The sequence below is a fragment of the Pimephales promelas genome, chromosome 7 (genome assembly GCF_988280905.1).
Source record: "Pimephales promelas chromosome 7, fPimPro1.hap1.1, whole genome shotgun sequence".
Lineage (NCBI taxonomy): Eukaryota > Metazoa > Chordata > Actinopteri > Cypriniformes > Leuciscidae > Pimephales > Pimephales promelas.
This window is the reverse complement of record NC_142775.1, coordinates 3193353-3211222: the sequence shown is the minus strand read 5'-3', so window position 1 is coordinate 3211222 and position 17870 is coordinate 3193353. Positions and strand designations below refer to the sequence as shown.

The following is a 17870-nucleotide window of genomic DNA, read 5'->3' as shown; positions in this document are numbered from 1 at the left end:
CTTGGATGACATGGGGGTGAGTAAATTATCAGCAAAAGTGTATTTTTTTAATTTCTTTAAGGCAGCGTCACACACTCTCACAGATGAACATCGGCCGGCATAACTCACACTGGATGATGTGGGACACCAGAAGAGCCGCGCTGGCGTCGCTACAGGTGAGCCGTCCACTGGCCAGATCCTGCCTGACCTGCAGCGCAAACAAGTACCTGAGAGAGAACAGGCAAATAAACACACACACGCCAGAGACACGCGAGCGCCGACACACACACACACTGAGCGACGACGGCTCACCTGCTCAGATCCTCCAGCAGCAGAGAGGGATCAGGCGGGAAGAACTTCACAACAAACCGGAGGACGCTGTGCTTGGGCCCTGGACACACACACACACACACACACACACGCACGAGCAAAGCCTTGCATGAATGTGTTACTCTCAAAAGCAGAGACTGGTATGTTTTGTGGAAACCTCAGGGAGATACACACACACTCTCACACACGAACGCACACACACACACTCAGCAGTGAGGCCTCTTACGTGTGATCTGCTTTCTAATGGGCTTTAGTAAATCCAGCCAGACCTGTGGAGTAAAGCACACAGCAGAGATGAGTGTGACGGTCACACACATCTTTATAGGCCTCACACGACACAACCTTCACGTATGATGCATTAACTATATGTCCTGCTCAGCTCACTGAGGGCCTCCAGCCGCTAGTAAAGCTCAGAGAGATGTGGACGACACTCACCGTTCTCCTGTGACGGCTCTGGAACTCCAGGCCAAAGTAATCGCCTTCAACAAGGTTCAGATGCAGGCAGACCATCTCCAACAGAACCCGCCCAGATGAGCGGTGCTGTTGACAACACACACACACACACACACGCTTTCAGAAAAGTCCAAGTTAGAAACAAACAGGCCAAATCTCAATTTGTTCTGAATCTCAAGTTCTGCAAAAGAGCTTTCATGACATTTAAGACATCATTCAGGCATCTTTCAGTATAAACCATGAACATACCCGACCCTATTTTAGCGATCTAAGCGATCAAGTGCACTTAGTGCCCGAATCCACTTTTGCTAGTGACCCTATTCTCTTAATGATAATTGGTGTTTTGGGATTTACATGCTTTAAACCAATCAGAGTCTCATCTCCCATTCCCTTTAAAGGCCAGTTGCGCTCACGCCATTCCACCATATCTTTATAAACGATAATAATATTTTACATTGTAATCCTTTAGGGCAGAACTGTGCAGTGTAACATGAGAAATAGACACCAACCTCCCATCTGGAACTAAAAATCAAATCATATTCCATATTCCATACCAGATGGGGGCAGTACACCTCCAGAAAGTGAGTTGTGCCGCGGCCGCGCGCACTCTCACGTCTTCAAACAACACAAGCGAGCGCTGTTTTGCTCTCTTTCTCGCATATTATTCAAATCATTTGACACGATAGTAAAAAGTCGGAAGACGCAGTTTCACGTGGAGCATTTGGAGATTTTTAGAGATCAGAGACTCAATGAACAACATCTCAACACTAAATGATGAAGACCGTCTCATAGACGCCTGTCTCAAAAACAAGCTGGTGCATTTCGACGATATGGGAAATAAAAGCCTGGGCTATTATTTTAAGTTTACGGTATTCGTTTTGTTCATATTACACTTTTATTGTTAGTTTGAATTAATTTGACAGACAGCATTCGCTGATGTTGATCAAGCTAGCGCCATTCAGAGCTGCCAACTCTCACGAATTCACCGTGAGACACACGTAATTGACACTTAGCAAGCAGGTTAGTTAAGCTCTCAGATTCTGTCAATTTTAGTACGCAATTCAAACAATAAATGCAGTTTTGGCACCTGTACATGTTACACCACAGATCCCTAGCGCACGTGAACCGATCATCTCTACTAGCTAATGGAAAAAGAACACGAACACTGTTGAAAGATACAGTATGTTACAACTTACCAAAATGTATTCCTCATGCATAATATCGACCAATCATTTTTTTGAACTCTTCCCTGAACTGAAATGTAGTAGTGGGCTGTATTTCCACACGACTGACATCAGGTTCAAGTACACACACACAAGCCGCACGAGTTACTCGTCTATTGCAGTTTGGCTGGTGGTTATGTTGCCCGCCTGCATACCGCCTCCCATGGCCGAAACTGGTATTACGACACCTGCCGGGCCGGGGCTAGTAATTTAGCATGCTAATTTAGGTTTATATCTCGGCAGCACTATAACTTGTCCGTTTTTTAATGACATCATTGCACTTATTTCTTCTCATTCTTTTGATGCGTGTTGCTCATTTTTTGGATATTTTTACCTCAATTATTACATATGACACCTTTAAGGACAGAAACTCTAATTGGAATCTATGCTGTCCAGACAATACACTTCACTGACATCATCACTACTGCCCCGCCCCCTTCTGAGGAAACTCAAGTCTGAGCAAAGATCTGCACCAGTGACATGAGATCTGGAACATTCCATCCTGGTGAACATTCCATCCGGTTCCCATGGAAGATTGAACGGTTGCCATGGTTATCATAACCGGGGGTGGGTGGGGGGTGGGGGGGGGATTATTAACTCATCATCTCACTGCACAGACACACATCATAAAGACAGAGAGAGAGAGAGAGAGAGAGAGAGAGAGAGAGAGAGAGAGAGAGAGAGAGAGAGAGAGAGAGAGAGAGAGAGAGAGAGGTCATAAACAGAGAAAAAGGCCTCAAGGGAAAGAACATAAAGGAAATCTGAACAGAATAGAGCAAGAGGGAGGCAAACAAATGGATACTTCTTAAATAGGTGGCTGTCATTATTCATATCCCTATGCACATGCACGCACAAACACGCACAAGAAAAAACAATAAAAATAATATCAATAATGAAAATATTTGGCAAGTAATGTTATTATCCATTAGTTGTCTGTGCTCTCATATCATCTGAAGAGAAACACTGTGAATGTCAATGGTGTATATTTATAAAAATAAAAGCCACATATCACCCCAATGTTGATTTCATGGGGCCTTTAAAACTTTTTAGTCACGATGTTAACTTGGCATACTGTTTAAAGGACATAATTGACCAAGATACTTTCAAAACAGTAATACACACATTCGTTTGTCTAACTCTCCCTCTCTGTCTCTCTTTGTCTCTTGCTATACAAACAGAACTGACCCATTATATCTAGTTAACATGAGCCAAGTCAATTACTGAGAGGTCATGAGATAACAGAGGAGGGTGAAAATGCCACAGGCGTGTGTGTGTGTGTGTGTGTGTGTAGTCTATTCATTAACTCAGCCCAGCAGAAACTGGTGTTCAGTCGGTGGAAAATCAACCTGAAACATTCAGCCCATTTGGTTTGCAAGATCTGAGAGATTTACAGACACAGAAACAGCAAATGGTGTCACTGCGCTATTGTGTCAGGAGGGCTGATTGTTTTTGCCTTACTTGCGTCTGCCTTAAAGACATGTCATTACAGATTACATCACACTTGCTTGACGCACACAAACACACACACACCCGCACACAAATACAAAAATGACATTTTTCAATTCAATCCACATTAATTTGTATAGGCCTTTTCACAATACTTATCGTGCCAGGAATCAGTCACGACAATGCTACAGAGGACCCATATGAAGAATGAACAAGGGGGTGATGATTATTGGTTGCCTAGGCACACAGTTAAAGGTAAGGAGTGACGGCAACCCAATCAGTAGGATAGGGCACACGACAGGAGCTAAGCACTTATAATACACAAAAGATAACAGGAGCAAAATAAATGACTAACGATACTATGACTAGAGAAGGGAGCTAGAATAAGCACTAAATAATAAACAAAAATAAGAAACTAAAAAAAGAATTAAAAATAAAAATAACTAAAAAAAAAGCAACTAGCAGTGAACTCATGGAAAAAGAAACTAATGCCTGGTTCAGGTTACACCATTTTAGCCCGATTTTGGCACGATCCGTTTGACGTAGGGTGTCGTGGGGATTCGTAAATGACAACGGCCGGCGGGACGCAAGATTTGATCGTATCATCTCGTATAGTGTGTCATAGTGGGCGACAACCTACGTCGCGTCTGCGATGCTTCACGACATCACGACAAAAAGACTAGCATGTTTAATTTAACCGTCGTCCACGACGGTTCCGTCACATGTATGAGGTTGACCAATAGGAGCACAGAAGCTTTTCCATACAAGGGCAATAACAGGCAGAATGAGATGCTCTGGAATGGCCTCTATGGCCAGATCAGGAACAGTTACTGTGGAATAAGCCGTGCTGATTTGAACGCCCACCTTGGACATGACACGACATGAAAATGATTCAGGTTGTACAGTCACAGTTTTTCTTTACCAATGTAGACCCAGCTGGTGACGTGGGCGGCTTAGGGGTTGGTTTCACCAAACAAAATGCTTCTGGAACCACTGGATATGGGACCAACTGTGTTAGGTTCCCTTGGACCTCTGGAATAAGGGCCTCCTGACTCGGGCCCTCCTGGACCAATGGGCTTGGGGCCTCCTGACTCTGGCCTACCTGGATCAATGCACTTTGGACCTTCTGAATTGGGCCCTCTTGGACCACTGGACAAAGGGGCCGCCTGATTTGGGCTCTTGTGGGCCAATGGGCTTGGGGCCTTCTGACTCTGGCCTACCTGGATCAATGCACTTTGGACCCTCTGAATTGGGCCCTCTTGGACCACTAGACAAAGGGGCCGCCTGATTTTGGGCTCTCGTGGGTCAATGGGCTTGGGGCCTCCTTACTCGGGCCCTCTTGAAGCAATGAAGTTGGGGCCTCCTGACTCGGGCCCTCCTGGACCAATGGGCTTGGGGTCTCCTGACTCTGGCCTACCTGGATCAAAGCACTTTGGACCTCCTGAATTGGGCCATCTTGGACCACTGGACAAAGGGGCCGCCTGATTTTGGGCCCTCGTGGGCCAATGGGCTTGAGGCCTCCTGACTCTGGCATACCTGGATCAATGCACTTTGGACCTCCTGAATTGGGCCCTCTTGGACCACTGGACTAGGGGCCTCCAGGACCAATGGGCTCGGGGCCTCCTGACTCTGGCATACCTGGATCAATGCACTTTGGACCTCCTGAATTAGGCCCTCTTGGACCACTGGACAAAGGGGCCGCCTGATTTTGGGCTCTCGTGGCCAATGGGCTTGGTGCCTCATGACTCAGGCCCTCCTGGACCAATGAATTTGGGGCCTCCTGACACTGGTCCTCCTGAGCCACTGGACTTAGGGGCCTCCAGGACCAATGGACTAAATGGGCCTCCTGACTCTGGCCTACCTGGATCAATGCACTTTCGACCTCTTGAATTCGGCCCTCTTGGACCACTGGACAAAGGGGCCGCCTGATTTTGGGCAATTGTGGACCAATGGGCTTGGGGCCTCTTGACTCGGGCCCTCCTGGACCAATGAATTTGGGGCCTCCTGACTCAGGCCCTCGTAAACCACTGGACTAGATAAAGTCAACATAATACAGCAATTGTAGAACTTCAAAATCTGTCACAATACAGAAGTAAGGGTAAAACTACATAATTAATAAGAAAACTTTTATAAATGTGGTAATTGTGCCAAAAGACAAGGATTTAAAAACTAATGACACGTTAGTCCCGCCAACCACTGTTTGGACAATCTGATAAATGAACCTGCAAATGGCTTCAAGTTGACTCCATATTTTTGACTGGGGCAGGAGAAAGCATTTTATCAGCCAATACTTTTTCAGAAAGGTATACTATTTAAAGCAAGTTGAAAAAGTTAGGACATGGACAAACACAATCTAGTTGAGCAAATGTTGCCGGGGAAAATGTGTGGAATGATGTGTGGAAACCTAAAGAATGTGAGATAATTGCTGGATTTTCACGTTAAATTACTGTGCAGTGTAAACAGATAGTCAGAGTGAATGACTGTGGTCAAACACAAGATACACATTGCTTTCATCACGACTCATGAGATGACAGAGAAAACAAAGAGAAAGAGTGCCATGTTTACCAGAGACATGACCAAATCAACACAATAAAACTGAGACAATTCGATATTTCACTCCAAACACTTTATGAAGATGCAAACCTCACTTTCGCTCCACAAAACAGCATTTTAAATTCACAGAAACGATGAACCGTCTGTTTAAAATAAAAAAAGCTGACTTTTTCCCAATACCTCCCTATTTACACTAAACAAAGATTTTTTAAGGAAATTTCTGTAATATAATAAAAGTTTTTTTTTCTGCTATCACGTTTCAAAGGTTGTAGCTCCTATTACAGACGGACTTACAACAGGTGAAATTGTGCCAATACCTTCCTGTACTTCTGCAATTCACCAAATGGTTCTTATTTTTATTTATCAAATTATATTATAATAAATTATACGTTTTAACCACTTGGTGGAATTGCCAGACGTTCCCTTAGGGATCATGCGCCGTAAAAGCGTTCCGAGTATAAATACACAGCTATAATTCATGTGGGTGATTTTGAAGTAATATTTTATGTCTATATAAAATGTTTACATACTGTTAAAACTAATCAGAGTATTGATATATAAAGACTGCCGACTTTAAACAACAATGGCAAGGAAAACTAACTAAGCCCTCTAGTGGTCAGGAGTATTTCCGTTGTGTTGCGGCTTAATTTTGTTGTGTGGTGAAACCATGTGTGCTTTTTAAACCTTGTTGTGTTGTGCACTACTGGGCCACCGAACTATTGGCATCAAACTCTGACTTATTTAAATATTGCACTACTGATCATGATTCCTTGAATTAACTCAAGAAATGAACTCTGCAAGTAACTGTCTATTCGTCTAGCACCGTTTCTACATAACTATAAAGCAGCACAACTGTGTTTTAACATTGATAATAAACAATGTTTCTTGAGCAGCAAATCAGATTTGTTTGAAATCTCCATCAGAAACTCATTTTTAAAATCAGTGTAGCCCCGCCCCCTTTCAGCGCTCCGCTCGCTCTGTCCGGTCTGCTGGTTTGTACTTTCACAGCATGAAGGGAAGATCTTACGGATCCTCTCCTTTTAAAATCGTCCTATTTGTTATGAAATCCACTTCAAACATTACAATCATGCTCATAATAACTTTATAAATCCATTTCACCAGCTACTCTTCGACGGCGATGCCATCCCAGACAGCAAACTGACATTGAATCAACGTGGAAATATGACATCGAAACAACGTTGATCTGACATAGTTTTGCTCATCGAATTAACGTTGAACCAACGTCAGATGCGTCATTCTTTCAAAACTAACGGAAAATCAACTTGAAATCAACGTGTTGTTTCAACGTTATGAAAGCAAACCAATTTTCGATTTTCATTTAGCTTTGAAGAATGCCGCGTCTGACGTTGGTTCGACGTTAATTCGATGAGCAAAATCAACGTTGTTTCAATGTCATGAGAGACGTCGTTTCCACGTTGATTCAATGTCAGTTTGCTGTCTGGGATAGAAACATACAGAGCTACCACAAAAACAGAAGTTCAAACACAATAGTCAACAGATGGCTGCACGCTTGTTTCAGGATATAACACTGGAATGACACTGGTAATGTGTCTGAACTCAGAGCTCATCCAGCATGAATGTCAGAAACAGATGTGAATATAAGGACAAGAGTGGGACCTTGCTGCACATGCTCACAAACACATAAAGAGAGAGAAAGAGAGAGAGACATGCCATCCTGAGGTCACACACACACACATACATGTATACAGCATACATACATATACTGTATATAGTATACTTTATCTTTCTTTCTCCCAAACACTTTCTGAAAGCCATTCCTCTACGCTTTTCTGCCACTTACGTATGTGCGAGTGTGTGAATCGGGTTATGTTCGTCTCGTCTCTTGGCGAGGTGTCCTACTTTTATGTCTAAAAATTTGTGGTTCTAGTGTGTGTGTGTGTCACTGACCTGATTTATCAGTACTTTTTTAGTGCTCCGGTAAAAAACAAAGATGAGCAGAAATACACAAAACGATGAAGCCCTGCACATGCCATGCACAGGAAAAAGAGATAGCGTGGCCTTGAACTTGTTTGAGGTGAACCGTGGCCTCGTTATACTAATTTGATCAATCATTTTAATTTATTTAATCAGAATAACGTTCCCTTCCTCTTGCAGCATCTCTTCTCTTATCTGATGATGTGGGCGGGGCTATAACCTGTCATGCACATGAGATCAGCCAATAGCAAACCACAACCATCCAATCAATTCCACATGGACAAAATCGAGCCCCGCCCACATTTGTTCTTGTTGGAGTTGGAGGCTGCGTCCAAAAGCTTACGCTGTCGTTGGAGGACACATTTCAAGGTAGGAAGGCACCATGGCACGTCCAAAGATTATTCTCCTGAGATTCCTTTATCTGAATGATTTTTGAAGGCAGCATAGACGTATCCTCCACTGCCTTTGATATCCCACAATCCTGAGCTTTCCATTCTGTAACAGCTGAGCGAGAAACATAAATATGCTGTCTAAAAGTCGCAGTTTGACCAACACTTTCTACATCTGATGCCATTTCTAGTGAGAAATTACTATTACCATCCCTCTATTTTGCTGTAGGTCATTAAACCATTACGCTGCCTCAGAAGTCAGTCAGAAATCAGTCTCGTGATGTTTCTTTGTGTGCAAATATTGCCTGCAGCGAGGCAACAGTTCACTGCCTGAGTGTTCAAACGCAGCCTCAGATGTACAGCTTCCATTTACTGACAACTTTAGCTAAAAGGAGGGATTTAATTCATCATTTTTGGCTCCATACAAAATACAGAGAAAGAGAGAGGGCACACAACCTACTTATAGACGAATCCGGCGAAACCACCGGAAGTAAGCGGGCGCCATTACTGAGCTGTAGCGTTGCGCCATTGCCTCCTATTGTTTTAGTTGCAACTTGCGTCCACTGAAACAGCCCGCGATTTACGACTGTCACTAACGTTACAACGTTACCCCTTGTATAATGTCGAGTGGGTAAACAGTTTCCGTTATAAATTGTTTCAATGGTGGCAGTAAAATTTCAATTTTGAAGAGAAAACATTGTGAATACCCCGGGTGGACTGCCCCTGTCTGGTGCCGTACGGTTTACAGATTTCCTGGGCGAGTACAAGACGTGGACATTCGCATATAATAACAATTATTTAATGACATAAGTAAAAAAAATATAATAAATATGTCATATAGTGATCAGCAAAATCTCCTCTCTTGCTGTTTTTTCTATTCAATTAACATGCTATGGTCATTAAATGGCTTTCCTGAGCTAAATGTAACGTTATGTGACATATTTGTTCTCCTGCTGTTATATTGACCTCTTCCCATGGTTTAAAAACACTAATTGGTCGATATTATGTATACTTTCTAGCTGTAACGTTACCTTACTCTTGCCTGTTGCAATGTGAAAATGAGATAAATAATGGACACAAATGAAAAACATGAATTTGTTTATTTGATTTCATTCATTTATTTATTGTTGCCAAATGGACAGATCTTTTTATAGTTTCCTCGTTAGCAAACGTTAGCCTAGCTAGCTTGCCAAGCTATTTTCATAAATAACGTTAATCTGTAAGATGGTTTGTACCTTCATCTGTGACTGGAGGCCGCTGCAGTCACAGATCAAACCAACAAGTCATTCTGCCTGGCTGTAGCTGTCATCGAGGGCGAGTTCGCGTTATCACCGAGGTTTGTTTACATACCGGTGCATATGTCTATGCCGGTGTAACAGCTCAGTAATGGCGTCGCCACAAGATGGCAGCCTACACAGAACGCTCGTCGGATTCGTCTATATGTGCATTATGAATGTGCATAACAATGCAGCATTATGGGTATTCTCAATCTGTTATTGCGGTGCATTGTGGGATTGAATGAGTGCACTCGAAAACGTCCACTATGGTTTCAGACACCACTACGAATGGCTGTTTCCTCAAATAGTGCCCTATTTAAGGGTGATTTCAGACGGTGATTATGACTCAATCCAGAGTTTATTTTTATTCAGCTCATCATTACAGATTATCTGACATATTGATTGAGTCAATAAGGAGGATGGAGGAAGGACTTTATCATCTTCACACACACAGACAGCTTAAACTGTAAAACAAACACAGCATGTGAGGCCAGTAATAATGAGCACACACTTCAGTCCAGGCTGATCCTCCAGCAGTGCTTGCGCTAAAATCACTTCTTATACACTTCATTTTGCAACGTGGAAGTGAGAAATTTTCAGAGAATTCATCCGCAGCTACAGGAAAACAGCGAGACGATTTACAAAGTGCAGGAAAACAGTAAAACTCATTGGAATACACACTGGTGAGTTTATGATTATGATAATACATTAAAATAATATGACAATAACTAGCATTTTGCTAAATCAAGCAGCATAACGCTAATGATACTGGAAGACTCATACATTTACATTACAAACTGTGCCCGATCTTACCCTAAAATATGAGGTGGATAACGTTACAAGACTGTATATATGGCAATCGTTAATAAATAGACTGTGTGTGTGTGTGTGTGTGTGTTGAACTCAGTCCCTTCACAGCAGCTGATGCCCAGCCAAACAAATCTTAGGATAATAAAGTATCTCTCAGCTCTCTGTGGTTTCACACTTCTGCAATGTTACGGTTACAAGAGAAAACGACTCGGCTGCTAACGTAACCTCGGTTCCCTGACATAAAGGAACGAGACTTTCGTAGCTATACGCTGTGGGGAAAACTCCTTTTTGTCCGAATACTGAAGCCTTTTGCATAATAATGCAGCCATAACAGTGCAGAGACTACTCACACGCTATTGGCTGGTAACCATTAGTATTTAAGTATGGTATGAGGAACCAATCCAATCACGCCGTGCTGTGTTACGAGTAACGACATGTTCTATGACCCAAGTTGGGACGCTTGAACAAGGGTCCAAAGCAAATGTCTAAGTCTGACATGACCAGTGGTTAAAGTGGGATTTGTCAGGTAGGGGAACCCTCAAATTTTGTGTAGGTGCAACAGAGAAAAATGACTCACCGTGGGACAACATATTGAGTATCGTGGTATAGCGATACTTTTTGGGTGTCGCTGTGGCACCAAGTGATTTAATGAAAATAGTATGTTATAATTGCTTAACACTGGGACAAAAAGTGGGGTTGGGGATTTTGGGGACAGAAAATTTTGATTTCTGTGACCAAATTGTGTGCAATTTAAGACTTTTGAAGGTCAAAAAAGGATAATAAATAGCTTTAAAACCATGTGGGCATTCGATTATTTTGTCAATAGCCTGCTCTCTTCTCATCTACATCTTTCTTTTTCTCAGTCTCCTTATCCTGCCTTTTTCTTCCCCTCCTAAACTCCTAAACCCCCTGAACTTTGACTGATAGTCTTTCATTTTCATCTGTCAGTGAAGTAAATAGGCTTAACTGATAATTATATGTTTTATGAATCATTATCTTAAACAAGTTAATTTACTCAAGGCTACCAGGTCAGTATTGCCACCTTCTACAAGCTTTGGAATTTGAAATGTCATTTTAAATAACACAAATTATTGGCTACGTTTAACGCAGTTGGTGGAATTGGCAGACGTTCCCTCATCATGCACTGTGCAAACGCGTCAAAGCATTCTCAGGATTCTATGCAGAATTAAATGCACACAGATGATTTTTGAATATTAATGAACGAATATTAATGTTGATATACAATGGTCTGTTAAAACTAATTCTGCTATTGATCTCTTTGTAAGACCCTAGAACAGCGGCTATAGGGAAAACAAATGTCAGGCGAAATATTTCGGACCTAAAACTAACTTTACGCGAGTGCATTTCAAGCATTTGTAAAGCCTTGTGTATAATTTGACATGGACGAGGCGTTTATACTTTATATAGTTTATACTTTATGCGTTTATACTTTATACAGTTTATACTTTATATAGTTTATACTTTATGTGTTTATCGCTCGTGTTCAGCGGGGAGGATGAGAAGTTGGTCCATATCGGGAGAAGCAAGATTCGTTGAGATTAATTAATCTATTTATTTTTTTAATTTATCTGAGGTGCCGGAACGCAGTTCCGGACCGTTCCGGCCCACTTTAGCCCCTGGACATGACGCCTTCATCCTAAGACCCCAAGACCCTAATGATGATGGCCTGGCTCATGTAGAGGCCGGCTCAGTCGTAAGGAAAGGATGTGTGCAGGGACTTCTAAACATATAAGATAAGGGAAGATGTAAAATCTGGCGAAGGTAGACGGCGAGACCCAGCCGGCCATAAATATATCACCAATGGATCCTCCACTAGACCATGCCCAGGAGGAGGCCATGCGCTCTGACGCCTATGGGGCATTCCTGGCTCAAAGAAGCGTATGCTAGAGCAATAGTGTCCACCAGCCATCGGAATAATCTTTGCTTCGTGATCGGGAGCCCTTTGGTGCGGCCACCGAAGCTTAGAAGGAGCTGCTCCGACTGTCTAGAGTTGCATATAAGTTCTCAGAGCCCGAACTGGGCAGAGGTGTAGGCGTAATTGTTGCTCGTCTTCCGATGTGGGAAGAGGAGAATCTGTAATTACCTGTGCTTTTGAACAGGGTTGAAAGCACTTTGGGCATGTAGCCGTGTTTTGATTTGAGGATGACTTTAGAGTCGTCCGGACCAACCTCCAGAAGGCAAGCGCTGACAGAGAGCGATTGTAGGTCCCCCACTCGCTTGACTGATGCTAAGACAGAGAGTCATCGTGAGGATCCTCCTCGGATCCGCCGAACGAGGTGAGGACGCTCGCTTCACACGAGAACAGCACAGGTCTTAGCTGGCATGAGCTCACTAGTCTCAGCCCTCTGACTCCGCCGTTTTTCCTTCGAGGCTCGTGAGGAAAAGGAAACAGGAGAGTGCGAGCAGTGGAGAAGAGAGATGAGAGCGGCATACTCTCCCAGAGAGAGCAGCTCATCTCAGTCAGAGCGGCGTCCGTGTGGGCCTTTCCCAGGCAGGCGACACAATCGGCCAAGAAGGCGAAGGCTTGCCGTTGAGCAGTTCTGCAAGGTCTCTAGATCATCGCTGAATGGATACCCGCCCAATCTGGCGGGCTCTGCGCTTTGTACCAATTGGTTCGAGCAGTTACGGCGCTCTGCCATAGATTCGTCCAGTTACCACTGACCAGCCAATAGCGTGCGAGTTGTCTCTGCACTGTTAACAAAAGGCTTCAGTATTCGGAGAAAAGGGAGTTTTCCCCAAGGCATAGAGCTAAGCAATACGAGTGACTGTTTGAAAGGGAACTAACATATAATTCTCGATATTGGTTGCCACAGGCATGCCCTATATTTATCCATCGAACACCTTCATGAAATTCCTCTCTCATTCCTTCACAAAACAGTCTCACTCACTCCAACAGCCAATTTCCACAAAACCTATTAATAATAACAATCATGTTCAGTAGAGATACTACATTCTCTACTACATACACTCAAAATATGTCAGTATTAGCATTTAATAGCTGAATTGTGTGATGAAAATTGCATTAGCCATCATTATGCTGTAGAGACAATTCAACCAATCAGAGATTCGCCAAATCACGGCAAGAAAGCTAACGTCCTCAGAACGTTCTGGCAAGGTTCTCTCAAAGTTATGAACAAACTTTAGCACACAAACATTACTTATACATCATTTCTGACGTGTTAAATAGTTAGCTTTAGCTTATATTTAACCTAACTTTTTTCAATCATACTGTAAGCATGAACAGACAAGTGACTTGTGAAAATCGGACCGAACGTTCAGTTGACGTGAACGGTCCTTACTTGTCCACACATTGTAACACAGCAGAAGAGTGTGATGGTCTGGTTACTCACGGATATGTGGAATGTTTGCTGGGAGTCGTCCAGTAGCAGGACCCTGAGGGGCATCAGGCGTCCCGGAGGCATGGCAGGGGGCTTGTGTCCGGGCTCCAGGGTGCTGATGCCCAGAGTCTCTGGGGCCCCTAACCTCTGCCCCGCCAGCGACGTCTGGCCCTGCTCCACCATGGTCTTCCTCACTCAGCCTGCACACACACACACACACACACACACCACAGTCTGACTTACAATGATCATCAGCAGCGTAGGGGCCAAATGTCCCCACAAGGATACTAATAGTGACTTAAAGTTTCAATTCCATTATTCTATAAGATTTATAATTTTCTTATGCAGTCTCCTACAGCATGTTTACATATATCTCAGGTCAAAAAAACAATTTAATTTTCTCATAATACACATTGCATCATCTGCTCTTTTCTCACAGTGTCCGAAACAGTTCGATAAAGGTTTCTGTCGCTCTAAACCCCGCCTCTTTCAGAGCTGCTCTAATCTGATTGGTCAGATGGCTCAGTTTGTTGTCATTGGTCTACTCTGCTCTGATTGGTCAGATGACCCAGTCTGTTGTGATTGGTCTGCTCTGATTGGTCAGATGACCCAGTCTGTTGTGATTGGTCTACTCTGCTCTGATTGGTCAGATGACCCAGTCTGTTGTGATTGGCCTACTCTGCTCTGATTGGTCAGATGACCCAGTCTGTGATTGGTCTACTCTGCTCTGATTGGTCAGACGGCCCATTGTGTTGTGATCGGTCTACTCTGCTCTGATTGGTCAGATGACCCAGTCTGTTGTGATTGGTCTACGCTGTTCTGATTGGTCAGATGGTCCAGTCTGTTGTGATTGGTCTACTCTGCTCTGATTGGTCAGATGACCCAGTCTGTTGTGATTGGTCTGCTCTGCTCTGATTGGTCAGATGGTCCAGTCTGTTGTGATTGGCCTACTCTGCTCTGATTGGTCAGATGACCCAGTCTGTGATTGGTCTACTCTGCTCTGATTGGTCAGACGGCCCATTGTGTTGTGATTGGTCTACTCTGCTCTGATTGGTCAGATGACCCAGTCTGTTGTGATTGGTCTACGCTGTTCTGATTGGTCAGATGACCCAGTCTGTTGTGATTGGTCTACGCTGTTCTGATTGGTCAGATGGCCCAGTCTGTTGTGATTGGTCTGCTCTGCTCTGATTGGTCAGATGGCCCAGTCTGTTGTGATTGGTCTACTCTGCTCTGATTGGTCAGATGACCCAGTCTGTTGTAGTTGGTTTATTTTGCTCTGATTGGTCAGATGGCCCAGTCTGTTGTGATTGGTCTGCTCTGCTCTGATTGGTCAGATGGCCCAGTCTGTTGTGATTGGTCTACTCTGCTCTGATTGGTCAGATGACCCAGTCTGTTGTGATTGGTTTATTTTGCTCTGATTGGTCAAATGACCCAGTCTGTTGTGATTGATCTTCTCTGCTCTGATTGGTCAGATGGCTCAGTCTGCTGTTATTGGTCTACTCTACTCTATTCTAACTTTGCAGACCTTTTACATTCACAAGCAGCTAGATTACATACTAAATGAAAGGTAATATATGAGAAACCATAATGAAAATGTTTAAATTAAGAGGTTGTGTATTTATAGTGATGTTTCCTGACATGTTAGTCATGTATAGGTTACACTAGTCGATTTGGCCTGATGTTATAGTGCTCTCTTCAGACAATGAGCCTACAGTTGTACAGAGATCCAGCTTGTCATATCTCTCCTTCTCTGCATGTTCACGGTTTATCACACATGCCAGAGCACTGATGTCATCATTTCTAATCCAGGGGTCAACGTGAGAAAAAGAGGGGAGGAAACGAGACAGGAAGAGAGAACATGAGCAGCTGAGAGAGTTAGAGAGAAGTCAGAAACAAACACTGATCCCTGTGGATCAGATGAGCATCTGACTGGATCTCCTCATTCGCAATTACATTTATCTAAGTCATCTTCAAAACAGCCTTGCAAACGCTCAGTATTCACTGGTTTGTGCTCATATATTCCAGACAAAAAAAAAAAAGAAAGAAAAAGAAATTGGATTCTAATGAATCAAGGACGGTGTGTGTAAAAACAAACCTCTAATAAATGTGTCCGTTCTATAATTTGTGCTGAGTAGTTTTATACTCTATTATCAATAAAACATCTTCTGGAGAAGCAATAAAACATGGATCTGCTCTCAGAGGAGGGTGAAAGATGCCAGACTGAAAAACCCAACTCCACAGCCAATACCTTGCCAGTAGTGCAAAATCCATTCATTCAGTATTGCCACAAAAGCCCTGGAAAAATCAACGGCACTGATGGTGATGGTTTGAGCATATCTTCACTTGTGTCTTTTGTTTGGCAGGGATGAAGCTGCCACATGCAGAACACATCATGAGATCGAGAAGAAGCTATAATTTACACACACACACACACACACACACACACACACACACACACACACACACACACACACACACACACACAAACGCTATTAAGAATATAGAGGATCATATGGCTCTCGAGCTTTTGTGGACCTCATTTTAGTCACCCTTGTTTACATTTATAACTCCAATGTAGGCTAGTCCGCAATTAAAAGGCTGACCATTTTCTATTATAGTTCCCCTTCAACATACAATCTCGCATACAAATTGAGAGATTTCGGAATGGCTCTTCCGCGACGCGCTGTCCTGCGCGATTGTCGCGTCGCGTCGAGGATAGACGTCACCTCATAGCGTTCACTGATCAATCAGGATCAGGTGTAACGCAATTATTTTTTTTAACTGAAATCACAAATTGACTTTACAGTGTCTACTTTAATAGCGAAATGATGTAGAGATCATTTGCTACAACTGCTATTCAGAAACCACGGCTTTGATTGAACGACCAGAGTGCGTTATTTTAACAAATTTCATAACCAATACAGTTCATAGCACAAATGCACGTCACCTCTTAGCAGAAATTATGTGGCAGCGAGTCATAATATAGCACGTTATCGGACGCGTCACGTCGTGCGCGTAAAAGCGGTATGCACTGAACAAAGCGCAGACAGGACAGGTCTATTGACGTACAATGCAAGGTCTTTAAGCGAAATATGTGCTATTCGCACTGGTCTCCATCATCAGGTGAATGAATGGACTCCTGTAGCCGATCGCGTGTCAGTGCACATAATGGAAATATAACGGTACGGAGCTCCAGCAATGTCACGGCAGTTCTCAAGCTCAAATCTGTGGCTAGATTTACCCCTTAATCTCCTCAAGCACAGAGCACTGTGAATATGAGTAGAACAATCGACACGCTTACCCCGATTATAAATCCACCGTGTCGAAGTGTGTGTTTTCCCACAGATGCGCTGGTGTCAGCGGTGATGCCGTGCTCTGCTGCCGCCGAGAGACGCTTCAGATGCCGCATACGCGCGTCCTCGCAGTCGCCATGCTGGAGAGACGGGATTTACACTGACGGGGAACGGCACAGATCCAACACACACCAGATGAGATGAGATGCGCGCTCATGTGCTGCCATCTGCAGAGTTAAGAGGCACAACGCTGTCCGTGCTCATCTGAACTAGCTGTCGGATCAATCAAGTCCTTGCAGATCATTACATTGCATATCACGCAAGTGTCCTGGTTAAAGAGACACAATTAGGTAATTAAAAAAATGTACTTTGTAATATTAGAAAAATAAAAAGTAAGAAGTAGCATACACTTATTTTTTTAAGTGTTGACATATATTTGTATTGTATTTATTGTCCACCAAGGTGTACAATTGTGGCTCACCAGAACATAAAATACAGCAGTGGCAAGACAAACAAGACAGACTCATATTACACAGATTTAAAAATAAAGGCCAAAGATGAATTTCTCCATTAGGAGACAATAAAGGCTAATCCTATACCCTTGTGAAAAAAGAAGTTTATTCAAGTGTGCATGCCATTAGTATACTTCTTTTAAACTTTATTTTTCCTGTACTTCTCAGATATGTACTTCTCCGAAATATACTTCAAATTACACTTAAGTGTACTTGACTTATACTGAGAGAAAAGCAAGTATATTTGTCCTGTTCTTGTACTCAATCTTTTGATCCAGAAATACTTAAAA

General features: G+C 43.1%; 1 protein-coding gene across 1 annotated transcript in view; it reads right to left on the bottom strand.

Annotated features, from left to right (window-relative positions):
* Window positions 1-17350, bottom strand: part of LOC120492620 (FERM, ARHGEF and pleckstrin domain-containing protein 1) — a 49618-nt gene extending 32268 nt beyond the window's left edge. The window contains exons 1-6 of the mRNA XM_039690773.2: window positions 17077-17350; window positions 13788-13975; window positions 745-849; window positions 536-578; window positions 292-370; window positions 109-206 (exon numbers count right to left, since the gene is read on the bottom strand). Of these exons, the coding sequence (XP_039546707.2) occupies window positions 109-206; window positions 292-370; window positions 536-578; window positions 745-849; window positions 13788-13958 (496 nt within the window). The 5' untranslated portion in view covers window positions 13959-13975; window positions 17077-17350. The remainder of the gene's footprint in view (window positions 1-108; window positions 207-291; window positions 371-535; window positions 579-744; window positions 850-13787; window positions 13976-17076) is intronic.
* Window positions 17351-17870: the final 520 nt, after the last annotated feature.